The sequence below is a fragment of the Peromyscus eremicus genome, chromosome 9, assembly GCF_949786415.1.
Source record: "Peromyscus eremicus chromosome 9, PerEre_H2_v1, whole genome shotgun sequence".
NCBI lineage: Eukaryota > Metazoa > Chordata > Mammalia > Rodentia > Cricetidae > Peromyscus > Peromyscus eremicus.
Genome location: NC_081425.1, coordinates 112,002,047 through 112,025,616, shown reverse-complemented (window position 1 = coordinate 112,025,616; position 23,570 = coordinate 112,002,047). Strand labels below are relative to the sequence as shown.

The 23,570-nt window shown below is 43.6% G+C and overlaps 1 protein-coding gene across 4 annotated transcripts in view; it reads left to right on the top strand.

The window, feature by feature from the left end:
• Window positions 1-23,570, top strand: part of Pxk (PX domain containing serine/threonine kinase like) — a 91,435-nt gene that overhangs the window by 58,364 nt on the left and 9,501 nt on the right. For 3 of the 4 annotated variants that reach the window (XM_059274264.1, XM_059274266.1, XM_059274267.1), the window contains exons 10-17: window positions 2,613-2,774; window positions 3,222-3,339; window positions 4,467-4,545; window positions 6,397-6,445; window positions 9,660-9,737; window positions 10,191-10,277; window positions 10,813-10,879; window positions 14,068-14,130. In XM_059274264.1, the coding sequence (XP_059130247.1) occupies window positions 2,613-2,774; window positions 3,222-3,339; window positions 4,467-4,545; window positions 6,397-6,445; window positions 9,660-9,737; window positions 10,191-10,277; window positions 10,813-10,879; window positions 14,068-14,130 (703 nt within the window). The remainder of the gene's footprint in view (window positions 1-2,612; window positions 2,775-3,221; window positions 3,340-4,466; window positions 4,546-6,396; window positions 6,446-9,659; window positions 9,738-10,190; window positions 10,278-10,812; window positions 10,880-14,067; window positions 14,131-23,570) is intronic. The other variant, XM_059274265.1, reaches the window with a different exon arrangement.

Here is a 23,570-nt window from a genome sequence, read left to right as displayed (position 1 = left end):
TAAGCTGTTAACGCCCATTATTCAGTATACACAGATAAGGATCTTTCCTTAGGCATTCAGGGTGGAACCCGGCAGGGAATTAACATAGGGAGGATATCAAGGTCAAGGTCAGCAAGCAAGGCAACAGTTACCTAAAACGGGGGCCAGGGCCCTATAGGTCCCCCTTTTACTAAAAAATGAGCTTCTAACTTAGGTTGCATGGGACATCAGCAGGTCACCTTACCCATCATGGAGACGCCTGCCCAGGCGCTCTGTCTTGGGTTGGTGAGCGCCCCCCCAGGCATTACCCGTCTCTGAATACTCATTATCATACAGGCTCAACTATGTGTGAGCTGCAGAGTTAACTGCTGCCAAAGATCTCAAAGTGGCACTGGGCTTGCAATCTGTGTGTTTGACACAGAAAAGACCAACAGAAGTCCTAACCCACCCATAGCCAGTAGGGTAAAGGCAACTGAGCCATTCCCTTTCTTAATGAGCCTTACTGCAAATTGGAGTCTTTGTAAGATGGTATCCCAAAAGCAAATGGAACTTGAGTTTATAAATATATAATTTTCAAAGACAATCGAAATGTATATAACTACTGAATTAAATTTATCATGCCCAATAGAATGAAAGATTAACTAACTGTGGTAGCTACTTTTGCTGCCAGGGTCTTCCACTGTGCTAGCTGTAGTAAGCAATTATGAAATGGTAATCCCAGAAACAGTAGCAGTGGTGGCGGCCACTGCTATAACAGCAACAGCGGCAGCAGCAATGTCAAATTCTTTTTTGGAGTGTGTGAGCATCCACTGGCATGGACACAACTTCAGGAACATGAACTGCCAAGGCCCATTTTTCTTAATCCCAGCACGACTTAAGCTGGCAGCTCTGCAAAAGAACAACTAAGAACCACAAAGAAAGAACAGGCAGCTCACAAGGTCTTAAAATGGCTACATTCAGGCTCATGAATTTTAAGGTATCTTCAAAGGGGGGCTAAATGAATTTCAGGAGGCCAATAAATGTTGCACAGAGCCACTCCTGAAAAGTAGGTACTACACCAGCTTTAAGAGGGTTGTGAAAATGAAAAGGCTAAGTTGGCATGCTACTGTTAACAAATGGAGGTCAGTGACCTTCAGGGTTATCCTTAATCTCCAAGGTGACACATTCTCAAACATACTTGAAAAAGCAGTTACCATACATTACCTTCTGGAGAATCCAAAAGCATGGCTACAGTTCCTAGGCTTATGTTAATGCTTGCCAAAGCTGGCCATATTGGGCTCTCAGTCTCCATTGGCATCAGAAGGGGAGAGTTTTTCACGAAGGCCCAATAGGTCTCTGCCTTGTTGGTTTCAGCAGCAGCCACAGGGCTCACACAGCGCTCAGGAATCCAAAGAGGAACCTCATTGTCCTATGGAAAGACACAAACAGAACCCCTGGGCCCACACCAACACCAGATCGGGTCTCCTCCAAGTGCCAGTAGAAAGATCCTTCCATCACTCCAGAGGGTGATTTGCAACAGGAGCCCTCCAGGACTTAAAGGATGAGATTTTTAAAGCCAGCAACTGGAAAGAGATGTTAGCATATTTCCTTCTGTCTTTGCTGGGTTGCCTGGGCACCCTCTCGCTGCCACTGCTCTAGTTCCTCAGGTCCTTGGAGGGGCATGTACTCATCTGTTACTGAGTGAGTCACTGTTTATCTACATTGAAGCTGAAAAGTTTGCTCCTTTTGGGGGAGGCCAGAAACCTACTTTGTATTTTTATTAATAAAAACTAAATATGTTCCAAGTAGATATTGAACTAGAGATGTTCTCAATTTAACTCCTTTTCCTAAGTAGTTGGCAGAGATTAGCTTTATGAGTCCATGCAGGTGAAATGGGGACTTCCTCAGAAGAGAGCTGGCCTACTGGGACTAGAAAGTTCCCAGAACAGAGCCTTTAGAATCAGAGCCGTTCCCTCCAAGCTAATTCTCTTCATCTGGGAAAAGGGGATTTGGTATTGCATCTGACAGTCTCACAGCCATAAGGCACTCTGTCACTTCTTTTTCCAAAGAAAGGATGGAGGTGGCATTTTAACTTTTGCTGAGGAGTTAACTCCTAGCCTCCCTCTTGCATCATGAGAAAACTACTACTGAGCTACATGCCCAGCTGAAATGCTTTTTCCTTTTTACGTTTATTTGTTTGTTTATGTGTGGGTGTGTGCATGCCACAGCACAAGTGTGGAAGTTAGAGGACGTTTGGGAGTTGATTCTCTCTTTCCTCCATGTCTGCTCCAAGGATTGGACTCAGTTTATCGGATTTGGTGGTTACCTTTTATCCTGAGTCATCTTGCTCTCCCCTCCAAATTGTTTTTTTGTTTGTTTGTTTGGTTGGTTGGTTTTTTTTTTTTTTTTTTGATTTTTGATTTTTGGAGACAGGGTTTCTCTGTGTAACGTTGCCCTGGCTGTGTTGGAACTCACTCTGTAGTTCAGGCTAGCCTTGAACTCACAGAGATCTACCTGCCTCTGCCTCCCAAGTGCTGGGATTAAAGACGTACACCACCACCATCCAGCACTCCCACAAATATTTAAAACATGAATTTAACCTATGTTATATAGACATGAATTGGGAACAATTCAGTGTGCACATTTTTTAATAGGTACTAAAGTTTCTCCACGACAAAGGATTCCCTTATGGCCATCTTCATGCAGCTAATGTGATGATGGATGGCAACACTTGCCGACTGCTAGATCTTGAAAATTCCTTATTGGGTCTTCCTTCCTTCTACCGATCCTACTTCACACAATTCAGGAAAATCAATGTAAGTTGTGACAGTCATAACAGGTCTGTGTTTAGGTACAGATCACCCTATGCATTATGCAGTAAAAAATACATTTAGAGTGTACCTTGTTCCCATTTCTCTCATGGAGCGTTGCTGGATCTTTAAGAGGCAAAGATGAAATGGTGGGTGGGGCAAGGAAGTGAATAGAATCATTGATTGAAAATGACTGGGGTTGGGGATTTAGCTCAGTGTTAGAGCACTTGCCTAGCAAGCACAAGGCCCTGGGTTCGGTCCTCAGCTCCGGAAAAAAAAAGAAAATGACCTATTGGTTAAATCAGAATAATGCTGTGTGAGCCTTTGAAAAAGACTTTGGAGTTACATTGGGAATAGGGCTGCCCCTGAGCCTTGTTTCTCAGTGGAAGTCTGGGCAGGAGCAGTGAGGCCAATGACTGAAGGTTGAACATGGCACTGCTTTTTCTTCCCCAGACACTAGAAAGTGTAGATGTCCACTGCTTTGGCCACTTACTGTATGAAATGACTTATGGACGACCTCCAGACTCCGTGCCTGTTGACTACTTTCCTCCTGCACCATCCATGGCTGTGGGTCAGTATAGAGCTTGGGTGTGGGGTCTGCTGGGACCTGGTAGTCTGCAGAGCTACTTAACCTCTTTGCAAAGTCCAAGAAAGATCCAGAGGAAGTTGTCATCCTCCACAGACAGTGCACACATCAGTGAACATTCAGACGGCTTGCCTGTCTGTTCAGCTGTCTGAAGCCTTTGGCGAAACTTCTGTAAACTGCATTATAATTCTGGAAGCAGGAGGATGGAAAGAGAACTATGTCTAGCTTGGGATTTAATCAGAAGCATAAGTGAGGGTCAGGCAACTTGAAGTCAGACTTGAGGAGCTAGTCAAGTGTCAGAGTCCCATCCAAGCTGGAGTGGGAGTTGGAAGGAGCTTGAGAGCTGTGGCTAGAAGCCTAGAAAATAAGGGCCTAGCTATCCCAGCCAGGCCTACAGATTCTCATGTAAGTGTGGTCAAGGAGCTGTTGACCCACAGCCTTACCCAAGGACACTAAGGAGAACCGAAGGACAGATGAGGCATAAGGACTGATGTAAACTCATCTCAAACTCACCCTCCCATCTTCTGAATGGACAGCTCAGAGCTCAAGGCTGGAAGAAAGAGGGCCCAAGGTAGCTTTTGGAATGCTCTGTTTGGCATATGTAAATCACTTCATCAAGTTTCACTGTGCCAAATGAGGCAGTTCAAGAGAACAGACCCTGGGACTGTTTCTTGCTGAGTTTGAACCTGTGAGTAGGAGAATCTAGTCACTCTCTTATAGCATGGTGTTGGATGATGCAGGGTCAGCAGCTGGCACTTTGTGTGCTGGTTTCCATTAAAAGCAAACAAGCAACAAAATCAAGTTCAGAATTTTGCTTCTCTCTAAAAAGAACAATTGTATGAATACAATCGTGATGCTTCCCTGCATTTATCCTTGAGTATACTTAGCTTTCTGTGAGCATGTGGTTTCTGAGGCATTTCTTTTGAGTCATTGAAAATGCCAGCATTTCCCATCCCCTCACATATGCCATCTGTCTGTATGTGAAGAGTTTTTGACACTGTCCTGATCAGCCTGCAGACAGTTGTTACAAAGAGATGTCAAAGTTTTCCTCAGCAAGTGGATCTTCGAGAGAGTGTTCTGTGGAACTAAAATGTGTATCTGTTCATTTCAAGTGGCTGTGTTGGAGTCTACGCTGTCTTGTGAAGCCTGTAAAAATGGCATGCCTACCGTCTCCCGGCTTTTACAGATGCCGTAAGTCAATCGTGTATTGGTTGTAATCTTGATAACTGTGCTGAATCTTGGACCACTGTGCCCAGAGCCCAGTACCATGGACTCAGTGGTGGTCCCTGCAGGGTTGAAGTGACCGGCTTACCCTGAGTCTCTTATGGCATGATACCATGACATTGCCTTGTGTCCTCTCTGCTTAGTCCACATGTGTTCCATCACCATTAGCATTTGTGTGTGTGTGTGTGTGTGTGTGTGTGTGTGTGTGTGTGTGTGTAGCTCCTAATTTAGGAAATATAGAAGGAGGGCCCTCTCCAGTACCCCTCTCTGCTGATCCTGCGCCAGCTACCAGCTGACCCCTAGCTGTGTGTAGTTGACATCCGTCAGACCTTGGTGGGCCTGCCCTCCACAAGGAATTGGGTGTTCTTGGGCTCCTGTGCTTTTGCTGTGAAACTGCTAGCATGTACCAAACCTTGTGCTAACGGTGTTGTACTCAGAAGACCTCCTGTCAACAGAGCTGTGAGGGTTTCAGAGTGCTGATGCCTCCCTGGGACCTCTCCCTTAGGTGCTGTTCCTTCATGGAGAGGCTAAGGGTGCTGTAACTGAAGTCAGACAAATTTGTGAATGGATCTCAGCTTCATTCCTTATCCTGGGAGGACTTGGGCAAGCTTCCTCAATGTGTTGAGAAGTTTCCCTAGCTCTGCCTGCTTTGTCTGTCCCAGCTTGTTGTATAGCAAAGGTATTCAGAAAGTAGTAACAACAGCCAACAAAGTGGAGGACAAAGTGAAGGTAGAGGCTATGACTAACTTCACGTCCTTCGTTCCTTCTTCCTATGTGGTTAGAGAAGCCTCCTATAAGCCTGGCTGATGAGCAGACACTGCAGCATCTGTTTCCAAACCAACAGCCACTAACAACAATGTACATGTGAAAAGATAGATCCGCTTTGAAGGCTACATTTTTCACATAGACTCCTAAGTCAAAGTGCAGTTGGTTAGGAGCAGTGTGAAGCTGATGTACTTGAGTTTGTACTTGGGTTCTCTCCCCAGGGCATTTTGCCTGTCCCCAATTCCAGCATCAAGCAAATGTTTTGCCTTCTTCTAAAACTTTCCACCCTATGGGCTTCAGCTTTGAAAAGAACAGCTAAAGAGGTGTGACTATGTTTAGTGGAAATGTGAGGTCTGGAGTCAGTGGATGAGTGGTAGGGGAGGGCCAAGACTCAAAAAGGACCCTGGAAAAGGCAACTGTCACTTCTGCATGGGGTAAATTTCTATCTTTGTAAAAGAATTCTCATGTTAAGATCACTTAACCACTTGGGCACTACCCAAGCAAGCCTTCTCACCAGAGCAGTTCAGGGTTCCTCCTGCTGCTGTTTCTAATAACACACCTTTGAAGAAAGAACGGATATAATCCAGAAGCTGCTGCTTTAGAATGAAGCATGAGAAACAAAAGAAAATGATTTTTCTCTTAGATTCCAATCATGACAATTCAAAATGTACCAATTTGTAGAATAAACTACCATTTCTAAGGCAAGAAAAATAAATAGTTCTGTTTAGAACCGTCTACTAAATATATTATTTGCAACATTTGTAAACTGGTGTTTACCAAAGATTTTTTGCAAATATTATACTGCTTATAGTGTCAAGTATAACGGACCTGGTCCCCTCCCTAATAGCACCTCCGAGGGCACAGCAAGTGATGTGTAAATACCTTTGCCTTGGCTAACAAACTTAGTGCTAGGCTGGGCTGGCTCAGGGACTGAGATGTCCTGAGCTGCTCTTACCCGCTCCGAGAGTGCGCCTGGTTTAAGGGAGATTTTTTTTTTTTCCGTGTTACTGGAATTAAACCCAGGACCTTACTCATTTGTTTCTTTTCTTACAGATTATTCAGTGATGTTTTACTAACAACTTCTGAAAAGCCACAGTTTAAGGTAAAGCAAATTGTATAAATTTTGGATTTTTGACATAAGTAAATTGGCTTTGAAATTAATTTTTTAAAAACAACAAAAATATTCATAATATGAAAAATTATGAAACAATCTGAATATCCTATAACTAGTTACTGTTTTGATCATTTATAATGCATGGGGTTGTTTTGGTTTTGGGATTTGTTGTTTTTGTTTTGAACAGACATGGATGACCTAGAACTTGCAGCAGTCCTCTTTGCCTGCCTCCCCAGTGCTGGGTTATAGGCATGCATCACCATGCCTAGCTATAGTGCAAATATTTAAAAATGTTATCTAGTAAAAGTAAAATGTATAAAGGCATTGTAGTAATGTGGAAAGTGATTATTATTTAGGCTAATATCAACAGAATAGTGGGATCTGGAAGAGAATATAAACCCAAACATCTGAATCTAAAAAAAATCTGGAAAGAAGTCTCAAGAGAAGCAGCAGTGTGGTAGGACAGTCATGGGCTCTGGAACTGAAAAGCCAGAGCCAGGCCTTGCACTGCTCTGTGGCTGCTAGTAACTAACCATTTGCTGTTTGGGCCATGTCGTTCTCTGCAGTGGGGTTGGCCTGTGCTCTGCAGCATGGGAAGTAGCAGCACCCCTGGCTCTCCCTGGATGGCAGTAAAACTTCCACCTCCTCATATGGCTCTTCAGTAGTTCTTGTTTTTGTTTTTAATTTTGTTTTAGGAATCTCCATATTGGCTTCTACAGTGACTATATCATCATACTAACAGTACACAAGGTTCCAGTTTCTCCACATCCCTGCCAAGACTTGTTATTCTTTTTTACATGTATGAGTATTTTACCTGCATATTTGTCTATGTACTACACACATGTCTGGTGCCTACAGAGGCCAGGAGAGGGCATTAGAATCCCTGGAACTGAGGTTTAGATGAATGATCATGAGCTACCATGAAGGTGCTGGGAACCACACTCAGATCCTTTGCAAGAACAGTAGGTACTCTTATCCACTGACCCTTCTCTTAAGCCTAACTGGTTATAATTCCTTATTATTATTGGTATTTGTTTGTCTTTTGCAACAAGGTCTTACTTTGTAGCTCAAGTTGGCCTGAAACTTGCTATAGTCCAGGCTAGTATGGAGCTCAAATCCTCCTGCCTTGGCTTCTCAAGTGCTGGGATTAAAGGCATGTGCCACCATGCCAGACTTAATTTCTTCCTTTCTTTCTTTCTTTCTTTCTTTTTCTTTCTTTCTTTCTTTCTTTCTTTCTTTCTTTCTTTCTTTCTTTCTTTTTTTCTTTTTCTTTTTCTTTTTTTTTTTTTTTTTTTTTTTGGTTTTTTGAGACAGGGTTTCTCTGTGTAGCTTTGCGCCTTTCCTGGAACTCACTCTGTAGCCCAGGCTGGCCTCGAACTCGCAGAGATCCGCCTGCCTCTGCCTCCTGAGTGCTGGGATTAAAGGCATGCGCCACCACCGCCTGGCTAGACTTAATTTCTTAATTTGGTTTTTTGATAGTGTTCATGGTAATGGCTATGAAGGAATATGATATCTTAGTGTGAATTTGATTTGTATTTCTTCAGTGTTGAACATCTCTTTTAGATGGTAAAGAGACAATTTGATAATCATATCCAAGAAAGATCATTTGTATATTTTTCATGAAGAAATTTCTATTAAAACCCTTTACCTATTTTTTTATTTCTCTCTCTGTCTCTGTCTGTCTGTCTGTCTGTCTGTGTGTCTGTCTGTCTGTCTGTCTCTCTCTCTCTCTCTCTCTCTCTCTCTCTCTCTCTCTCTCTCATTATGTATACAGTGTTCTGCCAGAAGAGGGCACCAGATCTCATTATAGATGGTTGTGAGCCACCATGTGGTTGCCAGAAACTGAACTCAGGACCTCTGGAAGAGTAGTAGCCAGTGCCCTTAACCTCTGCACCATCTCTCCAGCCCCCCACCCCCTTTTACCATTTTTAAATTGGGTTCCATGTTTTTGTTGTTCATTTGCAGAAGTTCTTTTATATCTTCTGATATTAAGTCCTTTAAGATAAGTATTAAAATATTTTAAATTTCATTGTTGGTGATGTCCTTTGTTGAACAAAGTTTTAATTTTGATGAGTCCAAGTTATTCATTGTTTTCTTTCATTGCCTGTGTTTTTAGCATCATATCCAAGAAATCACTTCCAGCTGGGTATGATGGTCTGTGCCTATAATCCCTGAGGCAAGATGATCATTAGTTCAAGACCAGTCTGGGCTACAGAAAGTACCAGGCTAGCCTGGGCCATACAGTAAGACCCTCCCTTAAGAGGAGGAGCCAGTCCTGGAGATGAGTGGTGGCAAACATGACGGCTGAGGAAGCTGCAGCAGGAGGACCCCAAGTGCATTCAAGTGTGCTTGTGCTGCAGAGTTCAAGGCCAGTCTGAACAACTCAGGGAGGTGCTGTCCCCCCAAAAAGATAGACAGATTAATATATAAATTAATTTTTTAAATAAAAGAAAAATATTAGCCTGACAGTTGTGGCATGTATCTTTAAATCCCAGCACTCGGGAGGCAGTGGCAGACAGATCTCTGAGTTTGAGGCCATCCTGGTCTACAGAGCAAGTTCTAGGACAGCCAGGGCTACATAGACAAACCCTTTCTTAAAAAACCAAACAAAAAAAGAAAGAAAGAAAGAAAAAATATTGACAAATCCAGTACCACAATGACCCTTCCCTGTGCTCTAAGACAATTAGGTCTTGCACCCATGTTGAATTAATTTTCAAATATGACTTAAGATAGTAATCTAATTTTACTACTTTTCATGTAGATATTTAACTTTTACCAACACTCTTTTGAAGCAATTGTTCTTTCTTCATTGTGCATTTTTAACACTTCTGTGGAAGGCCATTTGGCTGTGTACATGTGGGTGTGTTTCTAGAACCTCTCATTCTGGTCTATTAGCTGTGTAATAATTAGTTTGAAACAAGGTTTTGTGAGATTATGTAATAGGTTTTGATGCCTTGTTCTTCTTTGAATTGCTTTGGCAATTCTTGAATAACTTGAAACAGTTGTTTATTCTTTAATTTTATGTATTGATTGCCCAAAAGTGCTGTAAAGATGAGTGTAGGTGGTGTAGATGGAGTGTGTGGTTTTAACTGGTTTTGTTCTAGAGGACTTCCCATGTGATAATGGCTGCTGCGGAGTGTGTTCAGGACTCAGGGACACCAACCACTTCAATCAGTAGTTCATGTACTATTTTTCCTTTCAGATTCCCACAAAATTAAAAGAGGCGTTGAGAATTGCCAAAGAATGTATAGAAAAGAGACTCGGTGAAGAACAGAAGCAGGTAAGCTGGCTGTAGTCCTTCACTATTAGTGTCCCCATTCCCTGCCATGAGGGTCACAGTGATTGGCTTTTGACTGTTCACTTGGTAAACACTTTGTGCATAGTTGCTCTCAACCAGATTTCGGGCTAAGTGCTGTGACACCGAGCAGAGTATCTAGTCTAGTCCTCAGTCTGTGAGGAACAGCACATGCACAGGAGTGATGAACCTTCATGAGTAGGTTTTACTAGGTGGAGTGGTTGCCAGCGCTCATTTTTCTGTAGAGAAAGATGGTAGAAAGGAATGGGAAAGTGAGAAGGATTATCATCACTTAGCATACCCTGCTCCCATAGATCTTGACTTGAACCACAAGACAGCAGGCTAAGAAAGACCTGTTTATCTTAACAGCACAAATCTCATTAGGCTCCTGCTGTAGGTAGAATTTGCTTACACTTGTGGGCACATGGTCTCTTAAAGATTCACCAACATCGAAGACTAACGAGAGCTCAGTCACACCATGGGTCTGAGGAAGAAAGGAAGAGGAGAAAGATCCTAGCTCGAAAGGTAAGCCAGTTGTCTGTCCCTGTGCTCTCTTTTTAAGTTCTTGACTGCATGTGAAGAAAATTCTAAAGCTAATGGTGCACATTTTAATGACACATTTTGTGCTATATCCCAGATCACTGGTTTGGAGCTTAAAACACATGCATGCATGCACGCACGCACGCACGCACGCATGCACGCACGCACGCACGCACGCATCCACACCCGAGTACACAGAAGCATAATGCACCATATAGTTTCCTGGTTTGCTAGGCCCATTATGGCATAAATTGGAGGAAATGGTGGACTTAGGTAGTTATGCAGGCATTCTTGATTTTATTTTCCCCTTTGGCTTGTGGCTTCTTTGCTGCATTGGGTTAGGAAGTCAAATAGACCGTTCTCTGTAGCTGGCTAAACTGTTTATCCAGAATTTTTTTTTAACTCTCAGCTAAAGTGTGCCTTTTCATGTCTGGGAGGGATGAAGTGGTGGCTGCACAATTCAATAAAAAAAAGTGTGCCTTTTCTTTGCTTACCACACACTATTCCTTTATTTTTAAAGAAATCAAAACGATCTGCTGTTGAAAACAGTGAGGAGCAGCCAGTGAAACACAACTCCACTAACTCAGGTAACTAACTGGTCTGGGTGGCTGGAGCCCAGCATGCAGAGATGTGGGTCAAGACTCTGTAGGTGCTGTGGAGATTTGACTGAGCAATGCAGTGATGAGCACAGAGATTAGAACTCTGTCCCCAGTGAAAATTGTGACAACACTCATACTCCCACCTCTCTACTGATAGCTAGACTCAGTCATTCAAAGACATGGAGCATTTGATGTGGAAGAGAAATAGGCCCTTCTGTGTACATGGAAATTAGCCTAAATCTTGCCTTCTGCTCTGGAGCTCATATGGTTGGAAAAAGAGAAGGGAGTTTTCAGAAACCCAGGCAGTTTCAGCCCTTGGGGAATGAGTCATGGGAAGGGGAAATTGAGGACCCATAAGAAAGGGAGGAGCTGAATATGCAAAGAGGAGAGTGACTGAGAAGCTAGAGGGCCAAGGGTGAGCATTGAAAGCTCCACTGTCAGTGTGAGGTGTGGATGAAGCCCATCATCTCTTCCTTAACCCGGAGCGAGGAGTGACAGGTGATGAAGCAGAAGTCTTTAAAAGTGAAAGGGCTGGGCATAAGCTTGTACATACATGTGGTCCTAGCTACTCAGGAGACTGAGACAGATTATTGGAGGCCATGAATTGGAGATCAGCCTGGACACTGTAGTGAGACTGGATGGATGGATGGATGGATGGATCAATGGATCAATCACAGGTTATGCCTCATTTTCCTTGGTCAATTCAGATAAGAAATGTCTGCTTATACTAGAGGAGATACTGTGAGGTATGCAGGAGAACTGAGATGTACCTTGAAGGCTAGATGAGGGCATCTGGAGAATGCCAGAGATGTGGGTAGAACTGGAAATTGAAAGATTGGAATGCGCCGGGCAGTGGTGGCACATGCCTTTAATCCTAGCACTCAGGAGGCAGAGCCAGGCGGATCTCTGTGAGATCAAGGCCAGCCTGGTCTACGAAGTGAGATCTAGGACAGCCTCCAAAGCTACACAGAGAAACCCTGTCTCTAAAAACCAAAAAAAAAAAAAAAAAAAAAAAAAAGACACCCCCCCCCCAAAAAAAAAGAAAGGAAGAAATAAGATGAGAATCATGACATCTACCACAGAATCCTAGCCTTGAGTTAGGCACAGGGAGAAGGAAAAGAGGAGGTCCCATTAAGGACCAACATATACTTGGGGATGGAAGCTGCTATGACTGGCATGTAATTTCATATTTGGAAATCTATTTGTTCCATAGTTATAGGGTGGGTTTTCATTGGTAGGGGGAGATTCATGTCTCCAACCAGCATGTCTAAGTAGCTAGTTCTTTATAAATCAGAGAAACCCACCCCCTTCCCAAGATTGTGCCTGCTCTCTTTCACATTCAGCCAGAGTGGACACCAAAGAATTCTGAGAGGGCTAATGATGTACCTTAGTTGACAGAATGGTCACCCAGCATACACAAGATCCTGCTTTCATTCCCCAAACACAATAAACTAGCTGTGGTGACACATGCTTGTAATCCTAGCACTTAGGAGGTAGAAACAGGAGGATCAGGAGTTCAGGGTTATCCTCAGCTACATAGTAAGTTTGAAGCCAATCTAATTTGAAACCTGTCTAAGAAACAAAAAACATGCCTCTAATCCCAGCACTTGAGAGGCAGAGACAAGGCTGGTTTGAAGCCAGCCTTGTCTACAGAGTGAGTTCTAGGACAGCTAGCACTACACAGAGGAAACCCTGTTTTGAAAAACCAAATAAATAAAAACAAAAATCATATCCAAGACACTTTAGGAGTTTAGGAAAGCCAAGTACTGGTTAACTGATGTATAGATGAGTTACCAACCCAACTAGAATCACAAGTTCAGTTTTCTATCTTTAAGATCTGTTAGTGCTACAAACAATAGGAAAGCAGCCTTGTTGAGTTTTACCTCTTCCCTTTTCAGCAGATCAATCCTATTATACAGAGCTGAGGAATTACTGTGAAGAATGCAAGGTGTGGTTTATCTAGGACCCATCTCCCGTGTGTCCATGGGGCACCAACACATCCTCTGAGTCATTAGTGGAGTGATAGCTGGAGGCCTAACCTTGGAGCTAATGATGGCTTTCAGTGCTGGAAGACAACAGCCCTCCCTTTAGGTAGCTCCAGGTGAAGGAGCTCTAGCTGTCCTTTCCACAGGGCTGTACTTTCCTATTCCAAACAAGAGGCTTCTGCTGTGAGGGCTACTTCCTTATTGGGTTGACAGGATATTTTCGAGGGATTTTCCAGCTACAGGGATTTGGGATTTTGCTTATGGTTTTTACCCTAAATGAGGGTGTTTACTGAATTTCATGTAAGAAAACGTCTAGAAAATCCACAGACTCAGGACTGAGCCTCTTTAACTGAGTGTACCTGCTGGTAAAGTTGATCTTCAGCAGGTCATGCCTTATTTTCCTTGGTCAGTTCATATAGGAAGATGTTTGCCTACCCTAGAGGAGATACTGAGAGGCACACAGGAGAACTGAGCTGGGTGTGGTCACACACTGCCTGTAATTACACTGTCCTGGAGGTTGAGGCTAGTTTGGGCTACTTAGTGACACTGCCTCAAACATAAATGGATGAATGTAAGTAAAGCCTGAGTTGGGTGTAGTGGTACACACCTTTAATCCCAGCACTTGGGAACCAGAGGCAGGTGAATCTATAAGTTCAAAGTCTACATAGTGAGTTCCAGGACAGCCAGAGCTACATAGAAAGACCCTGTCTCAGAAAAGGAGTCTGATGTGGTAGTGTATGCCTGGGCTCCCAGTACTTGGGAGGCTAAGACAAAATAATTGTTGAGTAGGCTATAGGGAATGAATGAAGAGTGAGGAAGGGAAGGAGAGAGGAGGGTATGTGTGTGAATGCTACAAGGTGCACTTGCTTCCTTTGTGTGAGACTCCGCCAGACTGCTGTCATCACAGTCATTTGTCATTACCCAAGGATCGGATTGGTTCAGAAAGAAATACTGCAACCAGTGCATATAGCAACCATTTCCCCATTGGTCCATGCGCCTTAGTGACCTGGTAGAGGAAATACACCCTGCACTGGAGGGAAAGCCTGTCACCACTGGGTACATTTCTAAGTTTTCTGTCCCTTGTCACATGCTGGGCTAATTACAGATCCTCAAACAATGCTGAGTTTCTGCTTATGCCAAGTTTCAAAAGTCTGTCTTTGGTCCCCATGAGGATTTCTCTGTTTTTCTTAGCAGGATCTGGGGCCAGCTCTCCTCTCACATCCCCATCATCTCCAACTCCACCCTCCACAGCAGGTCAGTAATGTGTAAGGCAGTATGCCTTCTTCCTATCCACCCAAGCATCTCAGGAGTTAGACCTCACCTGTCTTCTCCAGATGTCCATATGCAAATGCAAACCATGTGTTATCTGAAGGGGTTGAGGGGCTGTGCTCTCAGGCTGAGTGCTCAGGGGACAGGCTGGTTTCAGGACTCCTCTGAGACAGGTCCTCTCTGGCTCAAGCTTGCTGTTGACTGAAAAGTTTCTTGCAAGGCTCCTTGGGTCAGAGCTTGTCTTGGGGCAAAACAAACACACTGTTGTCCTAGACTTTGTCCTACCTCAGCTTTCTCCTCCAGACCTTCCTGTTGTGGGTTTGTAACAGCAGAGCTGAGGAGCTGCCTGGTACAGAGGGAAATATCACCACTAACTAATTTCCTGATAACCATTTATCCTCTGTTCTGCTCTGTAATTATCTGAATAGTTATCATTAACCTTCGTTTCACCTTGTGAATTAAATCAGATACTGTGAGGATTTTGGGGTTTGTTGTTGTTGTTGTTATTTGGGGAAAATATTGACAAAGAATTTGTCTTTGGGATTATTTACAAAAATAATTCTGTGAACTAGTTTCACAGTACTGTCATTTGTCTTTCCTTTCTGAACTACAATCTTTCTAATAACCATTTTGCAGTCCAGTAAAAGCAAGGGGGCAGCACATTTGCTTTTCCTCCTTGGTGGCTGAGAGTGCTTACTGGTCGCTTACTGTAGAGTGTTCTAGGGCTAGAGCTAGTTTTATAGAGCAGAAATGCCAGATCATGGAGATGATTCTTTTGTCTCTGAGTTTCTCAACAGGTTTTACAAAGAACTTCTAAATAGACAGAATTGTCTTAACTGTTTGGGCTGACCAGAAATTTCTGGAAATCTATTATTCAGACTATTTTGAGCCGTTTTCCAGATTATGATATGGTATTAATTTTCTATCATTTTTATAAACTAAAGAATTGGAGAGATTCTTAAAATTCTTGGCACAGGCTAACAGGGAAATGCCTGCTTAGTGTGCAGAGCACTCACTGTGTGTGAGCTGTGGTTCTGGGCGGCTTACTCAAGTTCTTGTCTTTAGATGCCTTATTTCATTCATAGTCTGACTCTTCTAGTTACCTTTGCTTTAAATGAGAGTGATCTTATATAGTAACAACTTTACATAAAATGAGGTAACTTTCAGAATGAGAGAAGAAAAATGGAATTTTTTTTGTAGCGCCCAGTCAATATGGGAAAAGATTCATCTAAGGACATTGGGGGTGGCAGGGAACAGTGTTGTGAGCTGGAGAGAACACATTTGAAGCCCAAAAGCACCATGACTGTCAGGGGAAGCTTCTGAGCCCAGTTAGTGATTCCTTTTTCCTTTATTCCCTTTTGATTTTGTTGATGAAATTATTGACAGAATTATTCATCCTAAAGACCATGCTCCGGGCTGGAGAGATGGCTCAGAGGCTAAGAACACTGGCTGTTCTTCCAGAGGTCCTGAGTTCAATTCCCAGCACTCATATGGTGGCTCACAATCATCTGTAATGAGATCTGGCTCCTTCTTCTGGCCTGCAGGGATACATGCAAATAGAATACTGTATACATAATAAATAAATAAATCTTTAAAAAAAAAAAAAAAAAAAGACCATGCTCTGACCTCTACTGGCTATTTCTTGTAATGAATCTCAGAGCATTTGCCTAACAACCTAGCATTTCAGGTTTTAAGCCTAAGATGTATTCAAGATACACTTACATGTAGCCTGTGGTTTGATAGGAACTGTATGTAGCCTGGGTTACAAAGAGAAGCAGACAGGTTCTAGCCAATCAATGTCCAGTGCCTCAGAAGCTCCAAACTATTGGAAGCAGTTCCAGCAGACAAAAACTTCCTATAAAACCTGGAAATATCTTCTCCCAGTGGTTCCCTTGAAATAAAAGATCTTTATTGACAGGCAGAGGTAGCACATACCTTTAATCCTATAACATTCAGGGAGGCAGAGGCAGGTAGATCTCTGAGTTCAAGGTCAGCCTGGTCCACAGACTGAGTACCAGGCAGCCAGGGCTACACAGAGAAACCATGTCAAATCCCCTCTCCCTCCAAAAAAAGATCTTTATCAAAAGTTAGACTACCAGCAAGCAACATCTTGAACCTTGTCCTGTGCAAAACACTAAGGAGACTTAATTGTGGGTAGCAGTGTTATGGGAGGTAGAGGCTTGCTCTGCTCTTGGGGCTTCTCCTGGGTGAGGAGCATAATTCAGCCTTGTGGGGCAGCTAGGTCAAGCCCTTCAGAAGAGGAAGGATCACAGCAGATCAGCTTTGACAAGTTGAGTTGAGCAGTAGGACTTCTTCCCTATAGCTTCAGCTTTAAGTGATCATGGTAACTAAATGTGGCCTTTTTCTTAGCTACTTAGGATTTGGCAGAGGTGAAGTGACAGACATTTCTAACTGAAGAGCTAATACCAAATGAGCCCTGTCTAGCAACTGGGACTCTCTCTGCCTGCCAGTAAGCCTGACACAGAAGCTGTGTCTGGGCCTCTAAGCCTGTCATGGCAGCTGTGTGGTCAAACTGTTTTGCGCCCCCCCCCCCCCCCCCGGGCAACAGGCCTACTGTCTTGATTTCCTCTTTTATTTATGTGTGTGTGTCTGTGTATGAGGATGCACATGTGTTGTGCAAATTTGGGGGAAAGCCAGTTCCTTTGGAACTTGTTGAGATCCACACTAAATTATTGGGACTAATACTATTTCCTCAAGTCTGATGGCAGTTGTATTTGGTGGAGTAGCATTCTCTTTAGTAAAGCCCTGTTTTGTTTTGTTTTTTTCCTTAGTTAGAAAATTTCTAATACTTTTCTACTGTTCCATGACTCATAAAGGTCTCTTTGGGAAGCTTTAAAATTCCTTTATCCCAACACATCTCATGCCATGTGTCACAAGGAGTATTCCTTCTGTACATTCATGTGGAGCTGAGTGTTTTAAAATGTCCTAGTTTGCACATATACAAATATTTGCTCTCATTGTATTTAGTGAACAGACTGTTATGCCCATATCTCAGGGACCCCCAAAAGACCACCGAGGAGACCTAATTCCATTTGTAAAAGCAAAGAGCTTTTATTTTCAAGCTCCAGGCTTGGTCTGTCTGTCTGTCCAATGCAGCGGTAAGAGCAGGGAGCCCTGAGCCCAGGCGGGGTGGGGTTTTTTTTGTTTTGTTTTGTTTTTTTTATCACAGCAGAGGTTCGGGTGAGGGATTTCCAAGGTTCAGGACCCTGATTGGCTGACATTTGTCTAGGGGTATCTGTAAAAAAGAAAATAGGTGTGTGCTAGACTCAGGGACATCTGGCCATCTTATCTAATGGTTGGAGTGTTTGGGATGACAGGTACTTCCCCTTAGATGTTGGCTCTCCCTAGGTGGGGTCAGCTTATGGCTTTTTCCTGGGTCTGAGTGTTGCCTGCCAGTAAGCCTGACACAGAAGCTGTGTCTGGGCCTCTAAGCCTGTCATGGCAGCTGTGTGGTCAAACTGTTTTGCCCCCCCCCCCCAGACAACAGGCCTACTGTCTTGATTTCCTCTTTTATTTATGTGTGTGTGTCTGTGTATGAGGATGCACATGTGTTGTGCAAATTTGGGGGAAAGCCAGAAGAAGTTGTTGTTTCCCTGGAATTACGGGCAGTTGGGAGCCTCCCCATAGGCATGTCAGAGATGGAACTCAGGTACTCTGGAAGAGCAGCAAGCATTCTTAGCCTCTGAGCCAACTCTCAAAGCCTTTTTGTGTGGTGGTGGTTAAGATGGGATCTTATGTAGCCCAGGGTGGACTCAAACTCTTTATGTATTGGCTCTTTTTATAAAACGTACATTTGTAAAGGAGTATGTTAAGGAAGCTAAATAAAGGGGAAACCTGAAACTATTGTTTTTGATAATCACATCCAAGTGATTTGTATTCATTGCCTCATGTAATCCTCAACTTTCTTCCTGTCCAGTGAGAATGGATTCTAGTTTATCTCTATTTCAAGGAAAAACTGAGCCTCTAATAGTGTTGAGAACTTGACCAAGGTCACACGGGTAATAGAAGCTTGAAGAGCCAGGATTTGAACTTGATTCTGCCTCCATTCATTTACTCAACTCAGTGAGTGCCTGCTTTTTTGAGGGAGTATCCATGACCATCGCAGTTAAGCCCTACTCTGCTGGAGTGGTAATTCTGCACACAGAGCCAGAATACTTAGGCTTCTTCCCAGCTCTACCAGTTGCTGTCTATAACCTTGAACAAATGAGTTCCATTCTTGGAAATTGTCTTATTTTACTTTACTTCAATTAATGTTTTTTCTTTTTTCTTTCTTTTTTTTTTTTTTTTTTTTTTCAGAGCTGAGGACCAAACCCAGGGCCTTGCACTTGCTAGGCAAGCGCTCTACCACTGAGCTAAATCCCTAACCCCTCAATTAATGTTTTTTAACAAACAAAATTACTCCTAATTAACAGAGAAAATAAGTTCAAAATGGCGAAGGCATGATAAAAGAATTAAGCTTTGTTTTCTGACTGCCACTATGTTGTGGCACTTGCACACACACACACACACATACACACACACACACACACACAGAACCTTTGCCCTTTTAGTTAATATTCATGGCAAGGCTTTCTAAGCAGTAAATTATTATCATCAGATTAGGGGTGGAGACTGTGGAAAGTTTTGAATCTGGAGAGCTTAAGGGGATGAAATGGAATATGGACCTAGAGAATGATAGAGCACAAAGAAGAGAGAGCTGAGGAGAGTTAAGAATTAATAGGAGGGCTGGAGAGATGGCTCAGAGGTTAAGAACACTGACTGCCCTTCCAGAGGTCCTGAGTTCAATTCCCAGCAACCACATGGTGGCTCACAGCCATCTGGTGCCCTCTTCTGGCCTGCAGGCATACATGCTGCATGCTATACACATAATAAATAAAATTCTTTAAAAAAAAATCTTTAAAAAAAAAAGAATTAATAGGAGTAAGAACTTACAACATCTAAAGAATTTTGAACTTACTGAGAGAAATTAACTTACTTAAAATGCAGAATTTGTCTGATCTAGTCAAGTCTGAAGCCAGTATATACTAAAATGTTTGTATCCAGCATTAATAATTATCTCTTTTCAAAAGTTACACATAAGCTTGGTGGTGCATGCTTGTAATACTGGGAAGCTGTGGCAGGAGGTTCAGAATTTGAGGCCAGTCTGAGCTATGTGTAGTGAGACAATGTCTCAAAAAGGTTGGAGATGTAGTTCCACCCTGGGTGTGGTCTCCCAATCCAGTAAGCAAAGCTCCACATGCACAAAGCAGTGTGCTTTGCCCTGAGCAGGTCACCATGCGCGGTTGACCATGGGAGTGCCTTGGTTCTGCTCTCTACTACTGTGTTCTACCCATTTTCTCAGCTCCCCCCCCCCCCATTATTTATTAAGCAGTGCAAAGATATTCATTAAGGGGCACTGTTTACCATGCTAGAAAAGCCACAAGGTACAACAAAACCCACTATAAGAGTTTATTAAGGGAAGGGAACAGAAGTGATATGCTTAGGCCTATGGGAATGATCGTGCAGGAAAAAGGGCGGAGGGATAAGTGGGACCTGCTTTTATAGATCCCCCCACACATGCACATATGAGCTTACGTAGCTATGCCCCACATGCACATAAATTACGTGATCACATAGCACACAGATTACATAGGACCTAAGGCCCTGGGATAACTAAGTATGTTGCCTGGCTACTGGACAGTGCATGTGTGGTCATGTAGCTGGGGGAGTGGCTAGGAATTATAACATTCCAGACACATTGTTTATTATAAAAATGGCAGGTGAACACGAATGGGGCTCTGTGTCTCCTGAAACTGTTTCCAGCTGACTTGGTAGGTGTCAGTTAAGTTTTGGGGGTAGGGGAGGGGGATTTTGGGGGAGCCAGACATCCTGAGGTAGTAGATTGTCCTCCACTGCTTTGGGAATCATCCATCACCTTCTGTTGCTTCAGGTTCTGTGACTGTTTGGGTCTGACAAGGTGCTGGTGAGGCAGAAGAGGGACTTTAGAAAAAAATTTACCTTGGGGGTGTCTCCAAGAGGTCCGAGGGTGAGGGACCAGGATAGTTTGAATTATATTTATCTGAAGTGGATCTGACCTGTCCAGGTGGATTCAAACTGGCTGTGGAGCTCAGAAGAATTTTTAAACATATTAAGAAGCAGCAATGGGGAAATTTAAAATCTTGAGCTGGTAGCCATGATATTATAATGTTTAGTACTCTGCTATCAGAATTTTATTGGCTAGTGTTAGAGAGAGAGAGGAGAGAAATCTGGAACATGCTTTTAATTTTCACCTGAGAGAAGCCTTATCTGAGACAAACCTCAAGGCACCTGTTTTCTTTCTTAGTTTAGCATCCAGGAGACACAGGTGACCAGTTGCTGAGGACATTTAACAGTGATAGATGGTTATATATCAAAGTCTGTTTTTGCAGAGTCCAGACCCTTTTGAGTCTGGGTGTAAGTATCTCTGGACTGTTACTGTTCCTTACCACCTGGGTATACTTGATGGTCCTTGGCCTCCAGCTCTATGGTGGTCCTGTAACAATTAACTGAGTGGTTAATTAGAAGTCTGAATATGTTATTAGAGACAGAGAGGGAAACTGATGAAGCAGAATGTGTCAGTAGAGACAGGAGAGGGAATCAGGAAGGAAAAACTTGTAGGGTGAAACCTCATTCTTCTGGAATTAGTAACAAGGCAGTGGATCCTGGTGTCCTCTGGAACTTGAGAGAGCAGGGCCCTGTCTGTGTCACTGTGTTTGAGGAGGAATTCTCCAGGGGTGAGGGTAAGATAAAAGGCTTCATGTAAGACAGGTGAGTCCAGTGGGGAAAGCCCTTGAGCTTAGCAGCTGTGGGGGTTACAAGAATTACCTTGAAGGATCCCTGCCATTTAGGGGAAAGGGGTGGGGGGGCATTGGCCTGGAGGGGGAAAGAAGGACCTGATCCTCAATGTGGACTGAGGGTGGGCATGGATTGTCACATGGCTGAGGTAAGTAACGGTCTGCGAAATTTCACAGGATAGACTGGAGACGATAGAGTAAGAGTTAAGAGGCGATCAGGGAGAGGTGACAGTTTGGATAGGATGCCCAATGTTAGGGTTGGTCTCCTATACATCAGTTCAAATGGGGAGATTGAAAGAGGCTGCTTGGGAAGGACCTGGAGCCTAAAAAGAGCTAGAGGCAATAATTTTACCCAGTCAAGGTGAAATTCCTGGGACATCTTAGTAAGAATAGACTTTAAAGACTGGTTGGTACGCTCCACCTTCCCTGAGGACTGAGGATGGTACGGGATATGAAAATGCCAAAGAATATTAAGAGCCTTAGCTAGTGTCTGGGAAATCTGGGAGGTGAACTCCAGATCATTATCAGACTGGAGAGAGGCAGGAATCTCAAACCAGGGAATAATTTCCCGGAGAAGGAGATCCGCAACTGCCTGAGCCCACTTATTAGAAACCGGATATGCCTCCACCCAATTTGAAAATGAGTCCACCATCATGAGGAGATATTTAATTCACCTGACAGTGGGCATATGGGTAAAATCGAGCTGCTAGTCAGTCCCTGGAGGGGAACTTCTAGCCTGGTGGGTGGGAAAAGGTTGGCTCCAGTATCTGGTGTTAGGATCTGACTTTTGGCAAATTTCATTAGAGGCAGTAATAGTTCTTAAGAACTGTTAAGTCCTCAAAGGTGGGCTGCAAGTGGGCTTTTATGAATTGAGACAGAGCAAGAGTGTTAGGGTGAAAGAGCTGATGTAAATAGGACAGAATTTGCCTAGTGTCAGGTCAGGTGTTGCCTGTCAGGATGTGGGCTGCACTGTGTGGATTCCCTGCCGTGTGTGGCTTTTGTCTTGGCCCTGGAGGGCCACTGTCCTAGCTGCCTGGTCAGCCTACTTATTTCCCTTAGAGATGATGGAGCTGTCGGTCTGAGGAGACTGGCAGTGGATAATTCCTATATCCTTGGGGAGATGGGAGGCTTTTAGCATGGCCATTATTTTGCCTGAGTTAGGTATGGATCCTCTCTTTGCTGTAAGGAGCTCATACTCTTTCCAGATAGCAGCATGGGACAGGAGGATATGAAAATCATATTTGGAGTCTGTATAAACATTTAGGGATTGCCCCTATGCCAATCGGAAGGAATGGGTGAGAGCTATTAGCTCAGCCTGTTGGTTAGTAGTGTGTGGGGGTAATGCCTGTGCTTCTACCACCCCAGTATCTGACACTATGGCATAGCCCGCTTTACAGGTCCCCTTCATGTAAAAAGGAGCTCCATCTGTATATCAGGTATAAGTGGCCTGAGGCTATGTGATCTCCTGTATATGTGAAGGATAGGGTAATAGTTCCTCTAAGGTTTCAGTGCAGGAATGAGATGGAGAACAGTCAGCATTAGGTCGAGGAAGGAGCCTTGAAATATTAAGGAGTGGGCAAGTCTGGAAAGTAAGTGTGGCATCTTCCAGTAATGCCACTTAGAGAGAGAACCCAGGAAGGAGGTAAAGTTTGCAAGTCTTTATAATTTAAGAGATGGGACAGGTTATGGTGAGAGAAGACAGTAATAGGTGACCCAAAGATTAGCTTCTTTGATTCCTGAATAAGGAGCTCAGTGGCTGCTAAAGCACGAATACAAGGTGCCCATCCCTGACTGGGAAGGTCTAGCTTCTTTGACAGGTATGATATAGGTGCAAAGGAGGGTCCCAGCTGGTGCCCTAGGATTCTAAGGGCAAATCCCTGTCTTTCTGTTACATAAAGGGAGAAGGGACAAGTTAGGTCTGGGAGGTGAAGCCTGGAGGAGAAGATGTTGGAGCTTCTGGAATGGTTTAGTAATGGGGTGATGGAGGGGTTCATGCTGGGAGCCCAGAGCTGTCTCATATAAGGGGCAAGCAAGGAGAGAAAAGGATGGAACCCAAAACTGTAAGGAGCCCACTATTCCCAGAAAGGACAGAATCTCCTGCTTAGTAGAGGGGACTGCAAGAGACTGGATTAGATGCTTTCTATCTACTGTGATAGCCTTGTGGGTTGGCGTAATGGTTAGACCCAAATAGGTAACCTGGGAAGTGGACAGATGGACTTTGGAAGGCGAGACTCTATAACCCCGGCTGGATAAGAAATTTAGGAGAGCAGAGGTGTTAGTTTGGCTAAGTTGTAATGATGGGCTGCATAGTAGAATGTCATCTACATACTGTTTTAGTTTAGAGCCAGGAGGAGACAGAGAGAACAGGTCAGAGGCTAGGGCCTGACCAAATAGGTGTAGGCTGTCCCTGAATCCCTGTGGTAGGACAGACCAGGTCAGCTGCATAGACAGATGAGTGTCAGGGTCAGTCCAGGTGAAAGGAAAGATATTTTGAGACAGAGAACTGAAAGGAATAGAAAAAAATGCATCCTTGAGATTGAGAACTGAAAAGTGAGAGGTCTCTGAAGGGATAGTTGAGAAAAAGAGTATAAG